Raw genomic sequence first — 20,432 nt, forward strand, 5'->3', positions numbered from 1 at the left:
ACTTTTAACGTGGATATGAGCTGTTTTAGAAGGATCACTGGGAAACAATCATTGTCATATTCCTCATACAAGAAACCATTTAATAAATATCAGTTCGATGAAGGTCTTTGTTGAGATTATAATTTCTTATATAAGATATCCTTAGCTTTCTTAAAAAACAGTAAGTAAGTGAAGGGATTAATAACCCACCAAAATGGTAATGAAAATTACTTTAAACTGAAATCATCTGAACAATCAGCAGCCACAGAAAGAAACATTATCTAAATTTAAGCAGAGCCTCTGAAAATATAAGATAAATGGCAAAACTAACTGGCCTTCCTGGAAGGGAGTTTTCTGTTTGGGAGAAGACTGACTCTTAGCACTGGAAAGTGCAAATGCAGCTGTAGATCAGCATTAAAAAGCCCTATAAAACCATCCATACTTTTCCATAAAGCCCTAAATCCCTCCCCATGGAATGTTTTGTTAAACTGGTATATAAACTTTTACTATGGGCTATTCAGTGAGTTTACTCACTGTTGTAAACTCCCAGTATACAAGTGAATAAACCTTGTCTTTTCTCCTATTAATCTGTCTACTGTTAGTAAATTCGAAGCCCTCCCCCTATCATTGGGGGAGTTGACAGAGGAAGTTTTTCCTCTCAACACAAGGCATTACTTTTACTCCAGAAGCAGCTAAAATTAGAACAAAAAATTTCAGAGACTTTGGTAGTCATCTCAAATGTGATGACTCTGTCTTTCATTCTAGAAAATTTTAGAAGGCAGGACACCTCCCCTTAATTTAGACCTCTTTAAGTACTAAAATAACTTTAAACACTGGAAAGAGATTTCCTTATAGGCAGAGAATTATAAAAGAGAAATCATAGAATGCATCTAACCTCTCACTGCTAAAATCTCCAAATGACTATTTAATAACAAGTACTAAGCTCCTGCTGATAATCATTAAACTTGAAATCTGCTCTTAACACAAAACAAGGCAACCTCAGTGTTCCATCTGAGATGTATAGGTATAAATGCAAACCAGATTTTCAAGAATAAAATACTCACACAAAACAAAAACTTCAAAAGCAACAATAACAAAATACCAGCAATCATTTTTATCAGCATAGAATGCATCAAATTAGAATCTGCTTTAAGGAATTATTTGAGAGAAAGTAGGAATTGCATTAATTCTTCCTAATGTGGTTTAGTAGTGGGACAGAGAACATTTCTACAGCAGCTGGGTGAGGAAGGAGTTGATAGGTGTTCGAGCGTAAAGAATACTTACTCGACACACTGACGATCAGGGTCAAAAGTAGGGGAACCTGTTTTGTAAATTGAGACTCTCATTTTGTAAACTGACCAAGAAAAGAGGTGTATCAAAAATTGAAGGAGTTAGGAATTAGAGGGTTACTCATGTACCAAAGCTAAATGTGTTTAGAGAGGACTGAAATATCATGGAATTACTGCTGACTTAATACTGAAGATAGTTTTGAATGGCCAATAAATATGAAAAAAAGTTGACTGGATGCCTTCAGCAGTCACTGTAATAAAGCAATGGGCTGGCAGGGCACACTGCATTATCCACAATTCTGTCTTCAAATATAAGGCAAATAAGAAGGTGGATATGGGATTTTTTTCTTTTTTAAAATGCTCTTTAGATGCTCTTTTCTAATGGTAAGGAGAATAAGAAATTATTCTTACATAATGAATACTATAAAATTCTGAACTTGGAAAAGCAACAAATCAGCAATTAACAAATATCAACCTCCCAACATTTTCAGGACCTTCCCCCAGCAGAATATATTTACAAATAGTATTACTCAATAGTACATTTACTACATACAGTAATTACAATAAATTTTGTATACCTTTTGGAAAGGCTATTATAATATCAAAAATTCTTCAGAAAAAAACTTGAAGTCTAACAGGCATGCATTACTTTAAATTTTATATATTGTTCCCTGGGATTTAAAAACCTATTTATGCAGCTATAAAAAAGCAATGGCAGCCCGGCCAGGCGTGGCTCAGCGGTTGAGCGTCGACCTAGGATCCAGGTGATCAGGATTCGATTCCCTGTCAGGGCACATGCCCGGGTTGCGGGCTCGATCAATGACTCTCTCATCATTGATGTTTCTATCTCTCTCTCTCTCCCTCTCCTGTCCTCTCTCTGAAATCAATAAAGATATATTTAAAAAAAAAAAAAAGCAATGGCAGAAAATATGAAATTAAAGACTACTTAATAAATTCCAAAATGGGTACAAGCCTAATAAATCTAAAAGAAATTTTAAAAATGCTTGAGAACAGAAACTATTCATAGCAGAGAATTAAAAAACACACACATTAAAAGACAATATTAAATATGTGTCTAAGACAGGAAGTATCTTACCTCCATTGGACTAATAAATTCATTCATGCCTCTGTTGTAAACATAGATCATAGCATCATATAGACGATTTTCCCAACACATGAGAACTACCTGTAAAAAAGGAAAAGTTGCTTGGTTCATACAATTTGACCTACTTTTGCTTCACCCTGTACAATCAACAAAGGAATGATTATTCTGTAAGTTAGTAGGCTGTCTATAAACTTACCTGCTGAATATCTAAGCTGGTGATATCCATATGTACAATGAGAGCTTCCACATTTTCCATTAATTTTTTATCTTGGAAATGAACAATTAAGTCTTTCATTACCTGGGGTGTGATCCCCACCAATTTATCACTTAAAATATATGGCTCAAGGCACTCCAAAAACACTCCTTTGGCCACTGAATTCTCACTTAATTTGTCATACATCTGGCTGAATAAAAGATCTCTATAACAGAAACAAAAAAAAGCTTTTAGGAACATTCCAAACATCCCTGAAATTCAGTGTGCTAAGTATATCATCTTTTTTCTGTTTCAATTTACAAGTTTATTAAAAACAGTAACACTATTTGCATAGAATTTTATATTATGAAAAACCTTTACACACATATATATATACATATATACATATCCACTATCTTAATTTTCCCAATACTTCTTCTACAAATAAGAAAAGCTGAGTAAGTTAAATAATTTGCTGAAAGTCACATAGCTAACAAGTGAGAGAGTCAGAATTGGGATTCGGCCTTCCCGCCTAAATCCTGTCTGAGTCTGTTATGGCACACTGCTTCGGAAACAACACACATGGGAGCGGATAGTGTGATGAACATGATAAAGCAGGAAAAAAATCCCAAAAAAGACTATCCCCAAGTTATCTCTTCCTCTTTCCTGGTACCTAAATATTCCTAGCTGATCTTCAGAGGTATCTTGCTTCTTTATCTGGTTCTTACCATTTGCTTCCCAGAGGGTTTAGGCAGTGATGATTGATAGAAGAAAATGTTCAATATTTTTAAAATATGTCTGAAAACAATTTTATTGCAGAAACACATTTTAAAAATTACCTAAATGCCACCATACTCAATAATTATATTTTATCCACTCATTCATATTTTTTTCTGCATAGTCCATTTATACTTCTAGTTATATTCTTCATAGATATAACTCTAAATTCTGTTTTTTTTTGTTTTTTTGTTAATCCTCACCTAAGGATATATTTTTTTCCCATTGTTTTTTCAGAGAGAATGAAAAGGAAGGAAGGAGGGAGGGAGGAAGGGAGGGAGGGAGAGAGAGAGAAAAACATCAACGTGAGAGAGACACATCGACTGGTTGCCTCCCGCATGTGCCTTGACTGGGGCAGGGAGTAAACCCAAGACCAGTAATGTGCCCTTGACCAGGAATCAAACCTGTGACAGTTCAGCACAAGGGCCGATGCTCTAGCCACTTAACCACACAGGCCAGGGCCTGTTTTCTTTTTTTTTAAATTCTGTTTTCATGTAACATTATATAAGCATTATTCTAAGTTGCTACCTACTTTTGAAATGCCCATCCTGTGTAAATCACAATGGTTCAATATGCTGAAATAGCAGAATTTCCTTAACTGTTCCTGTATCGATGGCTTTATCACTTACTTTCAGTATTTCAATACTATGAGTGATGCCATAATGACCATCTACATATACAGACTTTCCCATTTGGGGAGCTTAATTCCTTAGTCATGCTACTTCTAGAAATTTATCTTACGTTAAAAGATATGAAAAAAATTTTGTGGCACTTGAAATGTAAATTATCTTCAAAAAGCATGCAGACTGGTACAACCACTATGGAAAACAGTATGGAGGTTCCTCAAAACATTAAAAATGGAGCTGTCTTTTTGATCCCACTTCTAGGAATATATCCTAAGAATCCTGAAACACTAATCAGAAAGAATATATGCACCCCTATGTTCATAGCAGCACTATTTACAATAGCTAAGATCTGGAAACAGCCCAAGTGCCCATCAGTAGATGAGTGGATAAAAAAGCTGTGGGACATTTACACTATGGAATACTATGCAGCTATAAAGAAGAAGGATCTCATACCATTTGGGACAGTATGGATGGACCTGGAGAATATTAGGCTAAGTGAAATAAGCCAGGCAGAGAAAGACAGACATCACATGATCTCACTTATATGTGGAATCTAAAGAACTTAATAAACTGATGAACAGAATAGATTCAAGGACATGGAAACATAGATCAGACTGACAGAATGTCAGAGGGATGGAGGAGGGTGGGAGGGTGGAGGGGTAGAGATTAACCAAAGAATTTATAGGCATATATGCACAACCCAAGGACATGGACAATGGTGGGGAAAGGGGCTGGGGAGGGGGAGGGGATAGGGTGGAATGGGTCATTGGGGAGAAAATGGGACATCTGTAATATTTTAAACAAAAATAAAAACAAAAAACAAACAAAAAGCACTGCAGTACCCGTTTCCACTGCCACCAGCAACATATAATAATACTAGTTTCACCAGACAATTGTTTATCTCCCCCCCGATAATTTCATAAGTATACATTAAACAACATCACTGTTTTTCATTCTCTGATGACTGGAAAAATTAAATGTTTTCCAAGTTTTTATTTATGAATTGTATTGCTGTGAATCATTCACTAATTCATTCTTTTTTTTAATACAAAAACTGTGCTAATTCTATGTACCTGTTCGTATTCTTTATTTATTTTTTACTAAATGTAATCTCTTTATATGTGTAACACGTCAACTGTGAAAAGTGGTAAATAGTCCATCCACAGGTGTGGCCTTTCATGACAAGTTCCACAAAAAGGTCAAGAAAGATTCTGAAAGGGGTAGGATAGGGTCTTGTCTCACTTGAAGTCCTAGAAGGAGACAGACAATAACCAGACTGGCTGCACCTCATCAGAGCCACATGTCACTTTTCAATAAACAGTATCTACAATATCCTAGGGGGAAAATCCATATCCATTTATTTTTTCTCATATCCACAAATGTAATTTTTGGATCATTTTCCCCCTTTGCTTCATATTTATCAGAGTATTTTTCATGTTAGTTTCATTTTAATCAACAATCCACCACAATTTTGTGATTATCAATTGCCAGCCAAGTAAAAGAAACTGAGATTAATGAAGCTTTACTGTAAGAAACAAAGTGAGAGTAACAAAGTAACTCTAATGAATTTAAAGAAAATGTCATATTTGCTAGTGCTTGCACTCTGTACCGTGTTGTTAAAAACAACATGCTAGGGAAGATAATTATATATTTTAGTTCAGCACAAAAGCCCTGGGGAGGAGAATTAAAGAGCTACAAATTCAGTAAACAAAGCCTAAAAGTTGACAAACATGGCACTCCTTTGACACATAGCAGCATGCAATGCTGGTGAGATTAATGGCAAAAGTCTATGTTTCTTTCTTAACCAGTCAGAGGCTGTAATAAAGAAGCAAAAAAATGAAAATTCAGCAACTCCTAACTGCATTTCTAGCTTAAAATAAAAATAAAACAAAATTCTAAGACATTTTCTCATCATCCTGGGAGGATATTTATTAGAGCATCAGGGAAGGAGGGAGAAGGAAGGACATACAAAAAGGGTTTTAGCTCTTGTGTTTCTTTCTATATTTAGGCATTATACTCCTGGGTGCTGACTTTCTTTACAGGAAGGGCTAACTTCACAACTGCTGTTTATCACTTCTAGCTCAGCCTCCCTATAGCCAGTATAATAGGACATCCACTCCGCAAAATAGGCTTTAAAGAAAAAAAGTCATTATATAATAATAAAGGGGTCAATCCACCAAGAAGATATAATAATTATAAATATTCACGTACCCAACATTAGAGTACCTAAATATATAAAGCAAAAACTAATAGAGCTAAAAGGAGAAATAAGCAGTAATGCAGTAATAGTTGGTCACTTTAATAGCCCATTCTCAACAATGAATAGATCATCCAGACAGAGAATCAATAATTAAACAGCAGATTTGAGCAACACTATAGATCAAATGTACCTAACAGACATACACAGAACATTCTATCCAACAATAGCAGAGAACAGATTCTTCTCAAGTGCACATGGAATATTTTCTAGGATAGACCATATGTTAGGCCACAAAACAAGTCTTTAGCAAATTCAAGAAAACTGAAATCATACCAAGTATCTTCCTTGACTACAATTGAACAAAACCAGAAATCAATAACAAAAGGAATATTAAGAAATTCATAAACACATGGAAATTAAACAACACTCTCCTGAACAACCAAAAAAGAAATGAAAGGGGAAATACAAATTTTCTTGAGACAAAAGCAAGCAAAAACAACAATCAATACCAGTGGGGTGCAGCAAAAGCAGTTCTAAGAGCAAAGTTCACAGCAATAAACACCTACATTAAGAAGAAAGTTCCTAAATAAACAACCTAACTCTACTTCTTAAGGAAGTAGAAAAAGAACAAGCTGAGCCCCAAATTAGCAGGAACAAAAAGGAAATAATCAAGTTTACAGAAAATATTAACAAAACAGGAAACAGAAAACAATAGAAAAGATTAACCAAACTAAGAGTTGGTTTTATGAAGATACACAAAATTGACAAACCCTTAGCTAGACAAACCAAGGAAAAAAGAGAGCCTAAATTAACAAAATTATAAAGGAAAAAGGAGACATTACAACTGATACCACAGAAACTGAAAGGATCTTCTGCACCCCCATGTTCACAGCAGCATTATTCACAATAGCCAAGACATGGACACAACTTAAGTGTCCATCGATGGATGAATGGATAATAAAGTTGTAGCACATATATGTATGTACATATATTGGTATATAAAAAATGAGGAAATTCTACCATTTGCAACAACATGGGTGGACCTCAAAGGCATTATGCTAAGTGAAATAAATCAGACAGAAAAAGATAAATACTGTATGATCTCACTTATATGTGGAATCTTAGAAAAACTAAAAAAACAAACTCCTAGAAAGAGAGATCAGGCTTGTGGTTGCCAAAGGTGGAGGGTGAGGGAAGGGGGAACTAGAAGAAGGTAGTCAAAAGATACAAACTTCCAGATAAATAAGTACTAGGGATGTAATGTATAACATGATGACAGTAGCTAATACTGCTGTATGACATAAGAAAGTTGTTAATAGAGTAAATCCTAAGAGTTCTTTTTACAAGGAGAAAATTTTATCATTTTTTTCTTTTTTTTACTGTATCTATCTGATATGATGGATATTAGCTGCACCTATTGTGGCAATCAATTCACAATATATATAAATCAACCCATCTTGCTGTATGCCTTAAACTTATACAGTGTTATATGTCAATTATTTCTCAATAAAACTGGGGGGAAATGTCAAAGAAGATGGTAGAAAGTGTCCAGTTTAGGGAGGAAGATACCACACTGAAATGAAGCTACATTTTTATAAGAACATTTTTGGGAATAATACAAAATAATTCTAAAAGAAAACTCTTTTTTTTTCTTTTTCCCTATATAACCCTTCGTTTTACAACTGCTAGTGCCATTTCAACTTTATGTCACTGAGATAATATTAATATATTCAAGATAATGATCACAAGTCACCTGGCAAACCAGGAGGCAGAATTATTTCATTAATTCAGCCATCAGGTACTAATAGCTACTTTGTACTAGGTACTGTTCTAGGTAGATATAATCTATTTTATAAAGATACGCCTTTTTGCTCTGAACAAAATTTATTCTTTTAGATACTTTATTTTTATCTCATTTATAATTATCTCAATTGAAAGATTTGGGTTGATAAAGTACTTATTAGTATGAGTATCAATTTCCTCACTTAAAAATGAAGATAAAATTACCTCTCTTACATTGTAATTATAAGGATTAAATGAAATGAAATACGTGAAACTGATCCATAATTATTGAGGCTGCTTTAAAAAATACAAGATAAATATCAAGGAAGTGAGTGTGAAAAGTGGGGTAAAGAGAAAACTGAGTAAAGAAAAGCTAGGAAGAGCTTAGTATACCATGGCTTTAGCTTTCTAGGAAACAATAATCAGCTACGCAATTCACTGTCCATCAGGTAAAAGTGAACTAGCTGTTCAGAAGATGTGAAAGTATTTCTGGTACTAACACTTGAGGGAAATTTTTCCCTTAGGCCCACATAAAGAAGATAATGTGTAACATAAAACAATGTTCTCAATAACATCCCTACTGTGAATACAGCATATTTCAATGGATAATTACATATAACACTATAGCTAAAACACCGGAATAAATTTTAGCCCTGAGGAAGCAGATTGTATAGGTCTTTGTGACTCAAGACATCTCACAGCAAGTAATGGCCCTCTTGATAAGCTTCACCGATACTTTCAAAGTATGATTCGACCTTTTATGATTCAGGATACCTGAATATATATAAATTCGTGAGTCAAGCCAATATTATACTTTCAAGAGTGTCTGCATTAGGTCCTCACATTTGTTCTCTATCACTCATAAAGTGGTACAAGCTAATGGTTAAGAACAAGAGTCAGCCCTGGCCAGTCCACCTCAGTTGGCTGAAGCATCGTCCTGTGCACTAAAGGACTGCAAGTTCAATTCCCAGTCAGGGCACATATACAGGTTTCGGGTTCCATCTCCAGTTGGGTTACATGCAGGAGGCAACCGATTGATGTTTCTTTCTCACATCGATGTCTCTATCTCTCAATTCCTCTCTCTCCCTCTCTCTCTTTTTCTCTTTAAAATCAATTGAAAAAACAACAAAAACATATCCTTGGGTGAAGATTTTAAAAAAAAGAACAAAAGAACAAGAGTCCATGAGTTAGATTGCCTGTATTAAAATTCCACCTTTGCTCCTCAAAAGAAGGGTCAGTGAGCTTTGAAGATAATAATACTTACCTCACTGGTTCCAAAAATTATATAAGTTGTTATAAAAATTATATAAATTAATGTAAAGGGCTTAGTTACAATACCTGGCATGTAGGGAGTTAACTGTTATTGAAAGTGTGAAAAATTTGTGAACCAGTATAGGTTGGTTAATTTACATAGTTACTACTAAAACCAACAAAGCCTAATCAAGGGTGTATTTACACTGACTTCTTTTAAACAAAAAGGTTCTATAAATCAACAATGCAGAAGCACAACAAATCTTGCCCTTTTTTGGGTGGTTTGAAATTCTTTGTTTTAGTGACGGTTCATAAAAAAGTATATATACAGTACATGAATCATACACTTTTACTTTTAAGATCTTTTAGTATTGCTCTTGTGTTAGCTATGTTCTTCACCTCTACTATCCCGCCACACAAACACACTACTGATACACCCACAGCATCTATTTTGGAAAAGTTAATTTTATTAGGTAAATGGACGTCAAATTGTAAAAGACTCAAATTTCCATACATTTTTTTTAAAAAAACCTATCCAGTCAAATGCACACAATTCATAGCAGTAAATTATAATACAAGCAAGAAGCAACCTGAGTTCAAAATAATTGAATCTGACAGGCAATGTATACTCACTTTCGCTGTAGCAGAAGGCAGTAATCAACTATGACAGGCACCATATCCTGTAGAGAAACCATAAAGAAAGCATCAGCATCATATCTTTGTCCAATGGCTAACTGGTTAGACACAACATAAAATGAAAGTGGTCTGTTTAAGACTGCTGGGAGAATATAACTTTATACCATGTTTTTGGTAAACAATATGGCACTATGTGTCAAAAGTCTTAAAAATGTGAAAACATTTTTACACAGTAATTCTATCTGGAAATTCACCCTAATACTTTCAAGGAAAAAATTTTATAATGCAAGGTATTCATTTCTGTACAAAGCAGGTGAAGGGAGAGGCAGGAGGAAGAAATTAGAATTAAATATACTACATGGGAAAAGAGTTCAGTAAATTTGCTATAAATAAAATATTATATAGATATAAAAGTTTATAAAGAGTTTACAATAACCTTATGATAAACATTAGGTAAAAAAATATGTATTTATCTCACAACTTTGTAAAAGGAAATTGCAAAGAAAAAACCCCAAAATAAAACACATCAATTATAATAGGATATAATTGGTCCTGTTGGTGGCTCAGGTGATGAAGGTTGTCCATATTTTGTCACAATCCTCCAAATCAGCTATTGACTTAACTTCTGAGTTTCCTAATATTTTGATTGCTTTAGATTCATCATGTACAGATTCACATCAAGCGACTGGCCATCCAAAATTTTGTCCTTTTTTAGGAGAAACAGTTTGAGGGAGACACAGCTTATTATGACTAAAAACTGTCACATAATCGAGCATCAGGGTTCAGCAGTACTCTTTCATTTTCTGCTGGCTACAGAGAAATTATTTCCTTTTTAAAAAATCCTAGAAGGCCTGGGCTATTAGCAGAAAAAAATCCCATCAGGAGGGAGAAGGTGCTATGTGAAGAAAATACTACATGCTAGTACTTGTTTGACAAAAAGAACAAAACTGAGGAACACTTATTATCTGAGAGAGAGAAATATCTGATTAAGGACCTACAACCCTGAAAGGATCATAGGACTATTCCTGACCTACCTATCTGCTTCCTATCAATATTCTTCATGGCTACATTTTAAATCTATTTAGATTCTTCAAAAACAGGAACCAAAATCATACATTTGAAAAGTGTTAAAGCTTTATCAAGTTTCAACCCTGAACGAGAATACAGTGGGCCAGATAACTTGGGTGGGGAGGTGAACCTCCCTAGAAATGTTGAGGAAAATTTAATAAATATTGTTGAAAATACAGCTGAGCTCCCAAGGCCAGGATCTAAAAGTGAAAAGGGAACTGAAAACCCAAGCAGTAAGCCCTGAGCTGTCAACTTAGACTGTTCTATAAATTTTGGGGTGACATAGAGCTTGGGTTTTAATTTCAAAAAGAAGCTGAGGTCTTAGAACCTTGCAACATAAAAAATTAAAGAAAAGATCTGACTAAAACCAGGATTCTTGGAGCTGCATCCTTTGTGAAAGGAAATTAGAGGGGGGAAATCTGCCTATAGACAAAGGAAGATGACAATAAAGGTTTTCTGTCTCAGCCTGGACTCGATGGGGGTAAATCTGTCCTCTCCAAGAAAGAATCCACAATCAAGACCCTTCCGGAAGGTGGATTTGGGATTTGAGATTTGAATTTACACTATCTCCTTAGTATAGGACAATCAAGACAGGAAATTAACACAAAGTGATCCTTAAAAAGGATACTCCTGGGACACCTGAAAGAAGCAAATTCAGAATCTCTCTCAAGACAGTGCTTAACAAAGGCAAATTAAGTCCTACTGATGAAGCCCCACTGAAAATGTGCTCAAAATAAAAACTTAAAGCGCCTCATGAAATAATGCACCATGACTGAACATCAGCAGAACTACAAATAGCACAAGCAGACAGCTGAAACTTCAAATGTAATTATGAGGTAGAAATTATTAAAGCATATTTTAAAATGATTTAAGACATAAAATAAGGAATTAAGTACATAGCCTGGTACTAAGTACTAAGGATACAGGGATAATGGAGAGTGAAACCATGAGATAGCAAGCACAAAACAGAGCAAACAGAAATAAGAAATATTTATAAAATAAAACTACAGAGCTTGGTGACAAGTTGGCTGTGGGTTAGGAGGCATAAAGAGAAGTCTATAATAACTCCTAAATTCCTAACTTAAGTGATGGTTGACTGATATCATAAAATGAGATAAGAAATATAGGAGGAGGTGTTAGAAGGAAAAAGGTAGTTGTAGTTTGGCTATGGTATTTGAGGAACATCTTTATTTAGATGTTGAATAATAAGAATGGATATAGTAATCTGAAACATCTCAGTTAGAATTATAGATTTCTAAGCTATGAGAGGAAACAGTGCATATAAATAAAATTGTCCACAATAAATAGAGATAAAAATCAGTGGACAATGGAGTAAACCAGAAGGAAAACCAATATTTATGATATGATCAGAGGATGAAAAGAAAATCCAAAACAGAAACAGTCACAGAGGTTTGAAAATCAGAAGAACACACAGTCACAGATATCTACAGGATACAGAATTTCAAAAAGGAGTGACTATCACTGTTAAAACAGCACTGAGGATAAGTAAGATATGAAAAGTGTTTATTGGATTTAGCAATTAAGATATCATAGGGCCTGGCTGTTGTGGTTCAGCGATCGAGCATCAACCTATGATCCAGGAGATCAAGGTTAGATTTCTGTTCGGGGCACATGCCTGGGTTTCGGGCTCAATCCCCAGGAGGGGGTGTGCAGGAGGCAGCCAATCAATGATGTTTTTCTCTCTCTCTCTTCCTCTCCCTTCCTCTCTCTGAAATCAATAGACATATTTTTTTAAAAAAAGATATCATTGGTATGTTTAGTAAGAAAGTGTTTTATTTTCTTGATTAGATAGTAAGTACAATGATGGGTGAGATCCAGCCTGCAGAGAATTAAGTGGTGAGTAAAGTATGTGTGTGTGAGTGCACAGAGGGGGGGTCGGTGAGGGAGAGAGGAAAAGGGAGGACATTAGAGAGGCAGAGAGAGGAGGGTGGAAGAAGGGAAGAAGAGAAAGAGAAAACATCAATATATGAGTTACTGGAATTCCTGAATAAGAAGGAAAACTAAAACAATAGAACTGAATGAATAGTTCAAGATATTTCAAGAAAATTAAAAAAAAAAAAAAAAAAGACATAAATCTCCGTACTGAAAGAGAAACATCATATGCCAGAAAAAAAATAGCCTAGAATAACTCACGGGGAGACTCAATGCAGAAAAATTACTGGATTCCAAAAATTAAGAAACAGCCAGGAAAAGAGATCAGTCCATTTTGAAAGGGAGAAAAGAAGTTCTGGCTAGCCTCGTATCTCCCCACAGCAGCAGTCAATGCCAGATAATAGAGCAATATTTTCAAGATCCTTAAGGAAAGCCCAAATGTTTTTCACAATATAAAAGCTAGAAGATGCAACAACTCAAAGAATATTGTTCTTCATGATTCTTTCTTGAAGAAACTGCTTCAGCAACGAAGAAATGACTAGGGAAACTATAGCACAAGTAAGCCTAAGACAGACACACTCTGACAATGAGGAAAAGATTTACATTAAGACAAACCGGAAGGAGAAAGAAAAAAGGAGATGGGAGAGGCAGGAAAGATTCACCAGCTTCATCTATAAACTGTAGTTAAGATATCCTTTAAAGCTCACAATTAAAATTGGAACTAGAAGCATGTTTAACATTATAAAAGTAAATACTAAGATAATAGTTAAAATCTGGTGGTAAAGGAGGGGTTAAGGAGGAAAGAGGAAAAAGAGACATGCTAATTTTTATCAAAGCAAGAAACAATGTCCAAGGAAATAGAGAATCAAGGGTACAATAAAATGCTATAATGACAAAAGTATTCATTGGAATTAAATTCACATTTCTAAATATCAGTAGTACATGAACAAATAAAAAATAGAGCGAGTGGTAAAAGTTGTTCTTAAATAAATATAAATATAAATAATATAAATATAAATATAAATAATATAAATATAAATATAAATATAAATATAAATATAAATATAAATATAAATATAAATATAAATATAAATATAAATATAAATATAAATATAAATATTTGGCTTACCTCACCTGAGATATTCAGATTGAAATTTGAAAAAGCAAAAACCTAAAATCTCAAAAAGCAAACCCTCATTGCTACTGTGGAAAAAAAAAGGCTCTGTAATAAATCTAACTGAAAGTAACCTTACTGGGTGACCCTATCATAAATTCCTAACTGGGCAGTCATGCTGGATAGTCTTGCCCCAAGCTGATAAAAGGTTTATCTTTTATCTAAGCAAGCCCTATGCATTATTTTTGTGCAACTGGGTTAATACAACTTTAAAGTGCCTCTTTTTTTAACCTCTTAGAAACACAACCACTCTCAAAGGAGCACACAATCTTGTTAACTATCATATAATCCAATCATAGAGATATCATCCCCCCCCCCCCCCCCCCCCCGCTTTCTCCCACTTTAATCTTCTTTATTCTCTCCTTAATTACAAATGTATAAAGAAACTGTAAAACTGTCATTCTCTGGAGTACTTGAGATCTTGCTTCCCAGCATGTCATCAATTTGGTTCAAATAAACTCCTATAAAAATTCTCTACAGGTTTGGACATTTCTTGTGTTGGTACTATGTTGTAAGCAAGAAATAAATACAAAGTAATCCAGAAAAACTAAAAATATAATGATAGGCAAAATTATACCATGCAAAGAAATAAAAGGGATTGTTATCTTTCTATCAGATAAAGTAGAATTCCGGCTAAAAGGGCATTAAATGAACAAATAGGTCATAACAAAGATGAACTTCCTATTTCTATATGTCAAATTTCTATATAGTACATACTAAATTATATAGTACCAATATTCATAAAACAGAACACTATTGAGGACACTTTATTTCTCACAGTCCATGAGAAACTGGGTGGATAAAAATGGGTAAAGGTTTAGAATATCTAACAATTAATTTTAAAAACCTGATTGATAAGCTATTTTCTGTGAAAACACACAAAGCACTATATTTCAAGTGCTCCTGGAACACTGATGAAAACTGGCCATATACTGGGCCACAAAGAAAATCTAAATAAACTCCAGAAAGTAGAATTAGTATACAAAACATTATCTGATCACAATACAAGTAAACCAGAAAGTAATCACATATCATAAGATGTTCTTTCCACTTAAAAAAATAACTTTCTCTAAAACTCTTCAGAGATGGACTACCAATCAAGATTGAAGATTATATACAAAGACCATATGAAAGTGGTACACAGTGAATTAACAGCCTTAAATAAGTCTATAAATTGACATTTTTTAGAACAATCCATCCAACAGCAACAGAGTATATATTTTTCTCAAGTATAGAGAACACTTACTAAAACAGATAATATATTTTAGGTCATAAAACACGTTTTAAATTTAAAAAGATTCGTTAGCCCTAGCCGGTCTTGCTCAATGGTTAGAGCGTTGGTCTGCAGACTGAAAGATCCTGGGTTCGATTCTGGCCAAGGGCACATACCTTGGTTGAAGGCTCAATCCCTCGCCCTGTTGGGGTATGTGTGGGAGGCAACCAATCGATGTGTCTCTCACATTGATGTTTCTTTCTCTCCCTCTCTCTTTCTCTCCCCTTTCCTCTCTCTTTCTTCCTTCACTCTCTCTGGAAAAAATATCCTCAGGTGAGGATTAAAAAATAAATAAATAATAAAAAAGTAAAGAAATAAAAAGATTCAAGTTAGTCCTGGTTGGTGTGGTTCAGTTGGTTGAGCATCATCCCGTGCACCGAAGGGTTGTGCGTTCAGCTTGTGGGTTTGATCCACAGACGGGGCGCATATGGGAGACAACTGATTGATGTTCCTCTCCCCTCCTCTACCTTCCTCTCTCTCTAAAATCAATTAAAAATATATATTCTAAAAAGATTCAAGTCATACAAAGTATGTTCTCTGACACAACAGAATTAAATCAGAAATTAACAACGTAATGACAGAGATGACATCAATACAGATTCTTCAGCTATAAAAAGGGTAAAGAAAAAGTCATGAAAAACTTTTTGCCAATAAATTTGAAAATTTAGATGAAATGTCGAAATTTTTTTAAAAATAGAAAATACCAAAGCTCACTCAAGAAGAAATAGGTACTATATTAAAGAACTTGCATTTGTAGTAAAAACCTTCCTACAAAGAAAACTCAAGCCTTTATACTTTCAATGGTGAATTTTATCAAATATTTAAGGAAGAAACAATACCAATTCTATATAAACTTCCATAAAATTGAAAAGAAGTAAGAATTCATAACTACTGATATGAGGCTAACATTAGTCCAATACCAAAACCACACAAAGACATTACAAGAAGACAACAGACGATCATTCCTCATGAACACAGATGTTCACAAAAGAAAATAATACATCATAATCAAGTGGGTTTATCCCAAAATGCAGGGTTGCTTTAACATTCAAAAAGTCAATCAATATAATTCATCATATTAACAATGAGAAAGAAAAACAATATGATCATCTCTATAGATATAAAAAAAGAATTTGACAAAAGCCAACAGCATTTGCTCCTGAAAAAAAAATCTTAGGAAATTAAGAATAGAAGAAAATGTCCTCAACCTGATAAAGGCATCTTTGAAAACCAACAGTGAGCATCACATTTATAAATCAAAGATAGAATGCTTTCCCACTAATACTGGGAGAGACAAGTATGTCAACTCTCACCATTTCTATTCAACATCATACTGGAGGCCATACTGGAGCCAGTGTAATAAGACAAGAAAGAGAACCAATGAAGTATGATGAAAGTTAAGAGAGGGGAAATATGAAGTTCCATATACATAACATTCTGAAAATGACAAAATGATAGAAATAGAGAACAATTAGTGGTTGCCTGGGCCTAAGGAGAGGATGGAGACAGGGGGAAAGTGGGTGTGGCTATAAAAGGGCAAAATGAGGGATCCATGTGGTGATGAAAATGTTCCAGATCTTTACTATATTGGTCAATACCCTGGTTATGTGGTTATACTATAGTTTTGCAAGATGCTCCTATTAGGGAATATCAAGTTAAGAGTACAATAGGATATCTTTGTATTCTTTCTTACAGTTGAATCAACATTTACTCTAAAATTAAGATTTTTAACTTAAAAAAGGATGCACAATAGTCCTCATGCCTGCCCCTAACTGTTCGTCACACACTTAAATAAGGCTAAACTATCCAAATTAACACTTTCAACCTGGCGTCTTAAAGAAACCAGGCCTTTATCAATTTTGAACATTTAAAACCATAAACAAAATATTAAAGCCAAATCTACTTCCATATTTTAAGCCTTCTTTTCTAGAATCTGATTATGAAGAGACAAGGGAGACTCTGTACTCAGCTTCCCACAGTATCTGCAATCAGAGCTGGATAGCTGGCATTCCTAGCCAGGACTAGGGCACAATCACCTTGAGCAGCTGGTGCCCAAATTCAGATGATCCCCCCCCTTAACCCATATCGAAGGCTGCTCCCACAAAAGCCCTAAAAGAAAGGAGAATGGAGAAGCAAAACCCTTACTCCATCCAGCTAGAGCTCTACACATGCCTCTCCGTGGATGTTGAGCAATCAAGCCTGCATGCAAATTTCCAGCCCTTCTGCCCTTAAGTTCAGTCTGTGCGGTGTGCTGCTTGCTGCTATTTGCCTCAAGTCTTTCAACACAGACATAAAGCAGTGCTTGCTTTAAAAATATTCCTCTCAGGCCCTGGTTAGAGCACTGTTCTAATACACCAAAGTTGCAGGTTCAATCCCCAGTCAGAGCATATACAAGAATCAACCAATGAATGCATAAATAAGTGGAACAACAAATCAATATTTCCTTTCTCTCTTTCTCTATCAATCAATCAATAAATATTTTTTTAAAGTCAAAAATTAAAAAAGTAAAAGAATATTCCTCTCAGTCTCAAAAGCTTGCATGATGCTCCTGAGAAATGGCTGAAATTTTGGTCTCCAGAATTTAAAAAAAAAAAAAGTAAATATTTCTCTAATTTCTTCTTCAATGCACATCCCTATAATTGGCGAAAGACAATTATTTCTCTTACTAGATATTAGTGTATATTTAAGACTTAATAAAGAAGGCAATGTGGATATGTGAATAAAACACGAAGCTGACAACAGAAAACCTAAATTTAGGCTTGTCAATTGTTTGAGTGACTGAATAGACCATTTTATTGCATTGTGACTATCTTACCATCTGCCATCTGAAGGTATAATCTCTGGCTTTCCCTATTTCATAGGCATCATGTGAAAAGAAATGAGATAGTAGATATACATTACTTTGCTTTCTGGAACAATGGCATTAATTCTCATCATTTATAGTCTAAAAGTCAATCAGGCAATCAAAACTGCATTGTTTAAAAATGATTCAAAATTTTAGCAAAGTCTAGAATACATATGCCAAAACAGATAAACACTCCTAAACACAGATACATATATAATACATACATATAGTTACATACACACATACATACATCTCTACAGGCTATCAGAACAAGGCAGCTGGTATTCCAGCATAGAGACAGCTCTCTGTATGTGTATATGTATACATGTATTTCTCCTTTTTTTTTTAGGTACAATGATAAAATAATCTGGGAAAAACCTAACTCCCAGAACCAGCATTTCTTGCAAGCCTCAGGGATAAGGTGGTGTGCTGGACACCAACACAGTTTTCCCTTCAGTTCATCTCAGGAAAGCATGAGTTAGACAAAGGCCTTCTGCCTCACTCTGTGATCAGCTTTAGTCTCTATTCACTCTTTGGCATGAACTCTTAATATATTTTTAAAATCCCTTTAGCCTGAATCATATTAATAAAATGCCTAATGCTTATTTATTTACACCTCTGCCTTGTTTCATAAACAAACATGACTGTAGAAATATAAAATAATTCAAAATGCATAAACTGCTTCTCAAGTAATTTTGAAGCAAATGGTCCACAGACAACATCCTGAGAAACACTGATAAAGAAATAAGAATACTGTGAAGAATTCTAACATTTACTGGTTAAGTAGAAGAGAAAGAATGAACAGAGAAAGTCAATAAGCAGTGAGAGAGAAAAAAACTTAAATGTATGATACCAGAAAAGCCCAATGGACAGACTGTTTCAAGAAGTCATTAACTGTGTTGAATGCTACTGACTACCAGGTAAGATGAGGAATGAAAGCGTCCACAGAATTTACAGGCATGGAATTAGAGGAAGGTGAGGAAATGGAGACAACTCTTATAAGATGCCAGGCTTTGTAAGGAAACAGGAGGCATATGGCTATTGGATATGCATTAGACAAAGAAGGGATATGTCTACTGTTTTTATTATTATTATTATTATTATTGATTTTAGAGAGAAAAACATCACTTTGTTGTTCCACTTATTTATGCATTCATTGGTTGTTTCTTGTGCCCTGACTGGGGATCAAACCAGCAACTTTGGCCTATCGGGATGATGCTCTAACCAACTGAACTACCCGGCCAGGGCTGTTTCCTGTTTGACTTTGCTTTGGGATGGGAAAGACTTGGCCAGAAAAAAAGTGAGGTTCAGCATGTATGAGACAAAGAACATCTTAATTCCTTTCAATCCTAATAGTTATTATATAAATAAATATAATTATGGGTTCAAATTTTTCTCAGATAAGTAAAAGCCACAGCCTGTCAAAAACATCACAAGATCCAAAAGTTATTCTCTACAATTAAGACAGGAAAAAATATTGATTTATCTTTAGAGGAAAGCAGAAATATTGGGTGGCATTATATATTCTAACTCTAATGAAAAGGGAGTCCCCTTCTCAAAGGTGAAGATTAAAACTGAGGCAGCAGGCATGAGTGCCACCTGCTGGTAAAATACAAATTCTCAGTATTTTGACTAAGATAGAAACCAGTCTTAATTGGATTAGAGGTTACCTGTTTCTCATGATAGTTTCTTGATATTGATACAGAATCTCAAATCTTCCCACTCAGCAAAGAAAGTCTTTTAAAAACACTCCTGGTCAGTGTGACAGCCTCCTTTTATTTCAATACATTCAATAGCATATATCCAAGAGCACTTATATCAGCACAGCATCATTTTAAACTGAAATACACCTCAGAATTTCCACTAGCCTGCCCTCTGCAGCAATACAGTAAATTCTGTGTGACAGCCCTTCATCATCTGAAGGCAGCATATCTCCACTTATTTTCTCCTCAGATTATTTTTAACTGTTGTTTTTAAAACCTCCCACCATCCCAGTGTGGGATATAGCTTAGTCTGTCAACAGTCTATAAAATATGTTAGAGGTTTTATTTCTAACAAGTAGCCCAAGAGTTCTATTACTTTCCTCTATCTGGGCCTTAATAACACACTATTGGCTCATACTAAATTTGTGTTAACTGAAATCCTGTCCAGCTAGATTTTCCCAATCCAGTACTCATGCAATTTAATTATTTGAATCTAATGAAGTCTTGATGTTTACCCCTGTTAAATTTCATCTCATAATGATTTTGATTGCACTTTGTCAAGATCATTCTGGCCCCTGATTCTTGGTGCCAACTAAATTTAACAAGCCACTCACTAAATCTTCATCCAAATCAAAGAT

At 34.7% G+C, this 20,432-nt stretch overlaps 1 protein-coding gene across 5 annotated transcripts in view; it reads right to left on the reverse strand.

The window, feature by feature from the left end:
- The window catches only part of VPS8 (VPS8 subunit of CORVET complex), a 200,688-nt gene that overhangs the window by 116,275 nt on the left and 63,981 nt on the right, over positions 1-20,432 (reverse strand). For all 5 annotated transcript variants that reach the window (XM_016200097.2, XM_016200096.2, XM_087818259.1 and 2 more), the window contains 3 exons: positions 9,836-9,882; positions 2,570-2,792; positions 2,365-2,454 (listed from right to left, as the gene is read on the reverse strand). In XM_016200097.2, coding sequence (XP_016055583.2) covers positions 2,365-2,454; positions 2,570-2,792; positions 9,836-9,882 — 360 coding nt within the window. The remainder of the gene's footprint in view (positions 1-2,364; positions 2,455-2,569; positions 2,793-9,835; positions 9,883-20,432) is intronic.

Source organism: Miniopterus natalensis, chromosome 6 (assembly GCF_054644295.1).
Source record: "Miniopterus natalensis isolate mMinNat1 chromosome 6, mMinNat1.hap1, whole genome shotgun sequence".
NCBI classification, from domain to species: Eukaryota; Metazoa; Chordata; class Mammalia; order Chiroptera; family Miniopteridae; genus Miniopterus; species Miniopterus natalensis.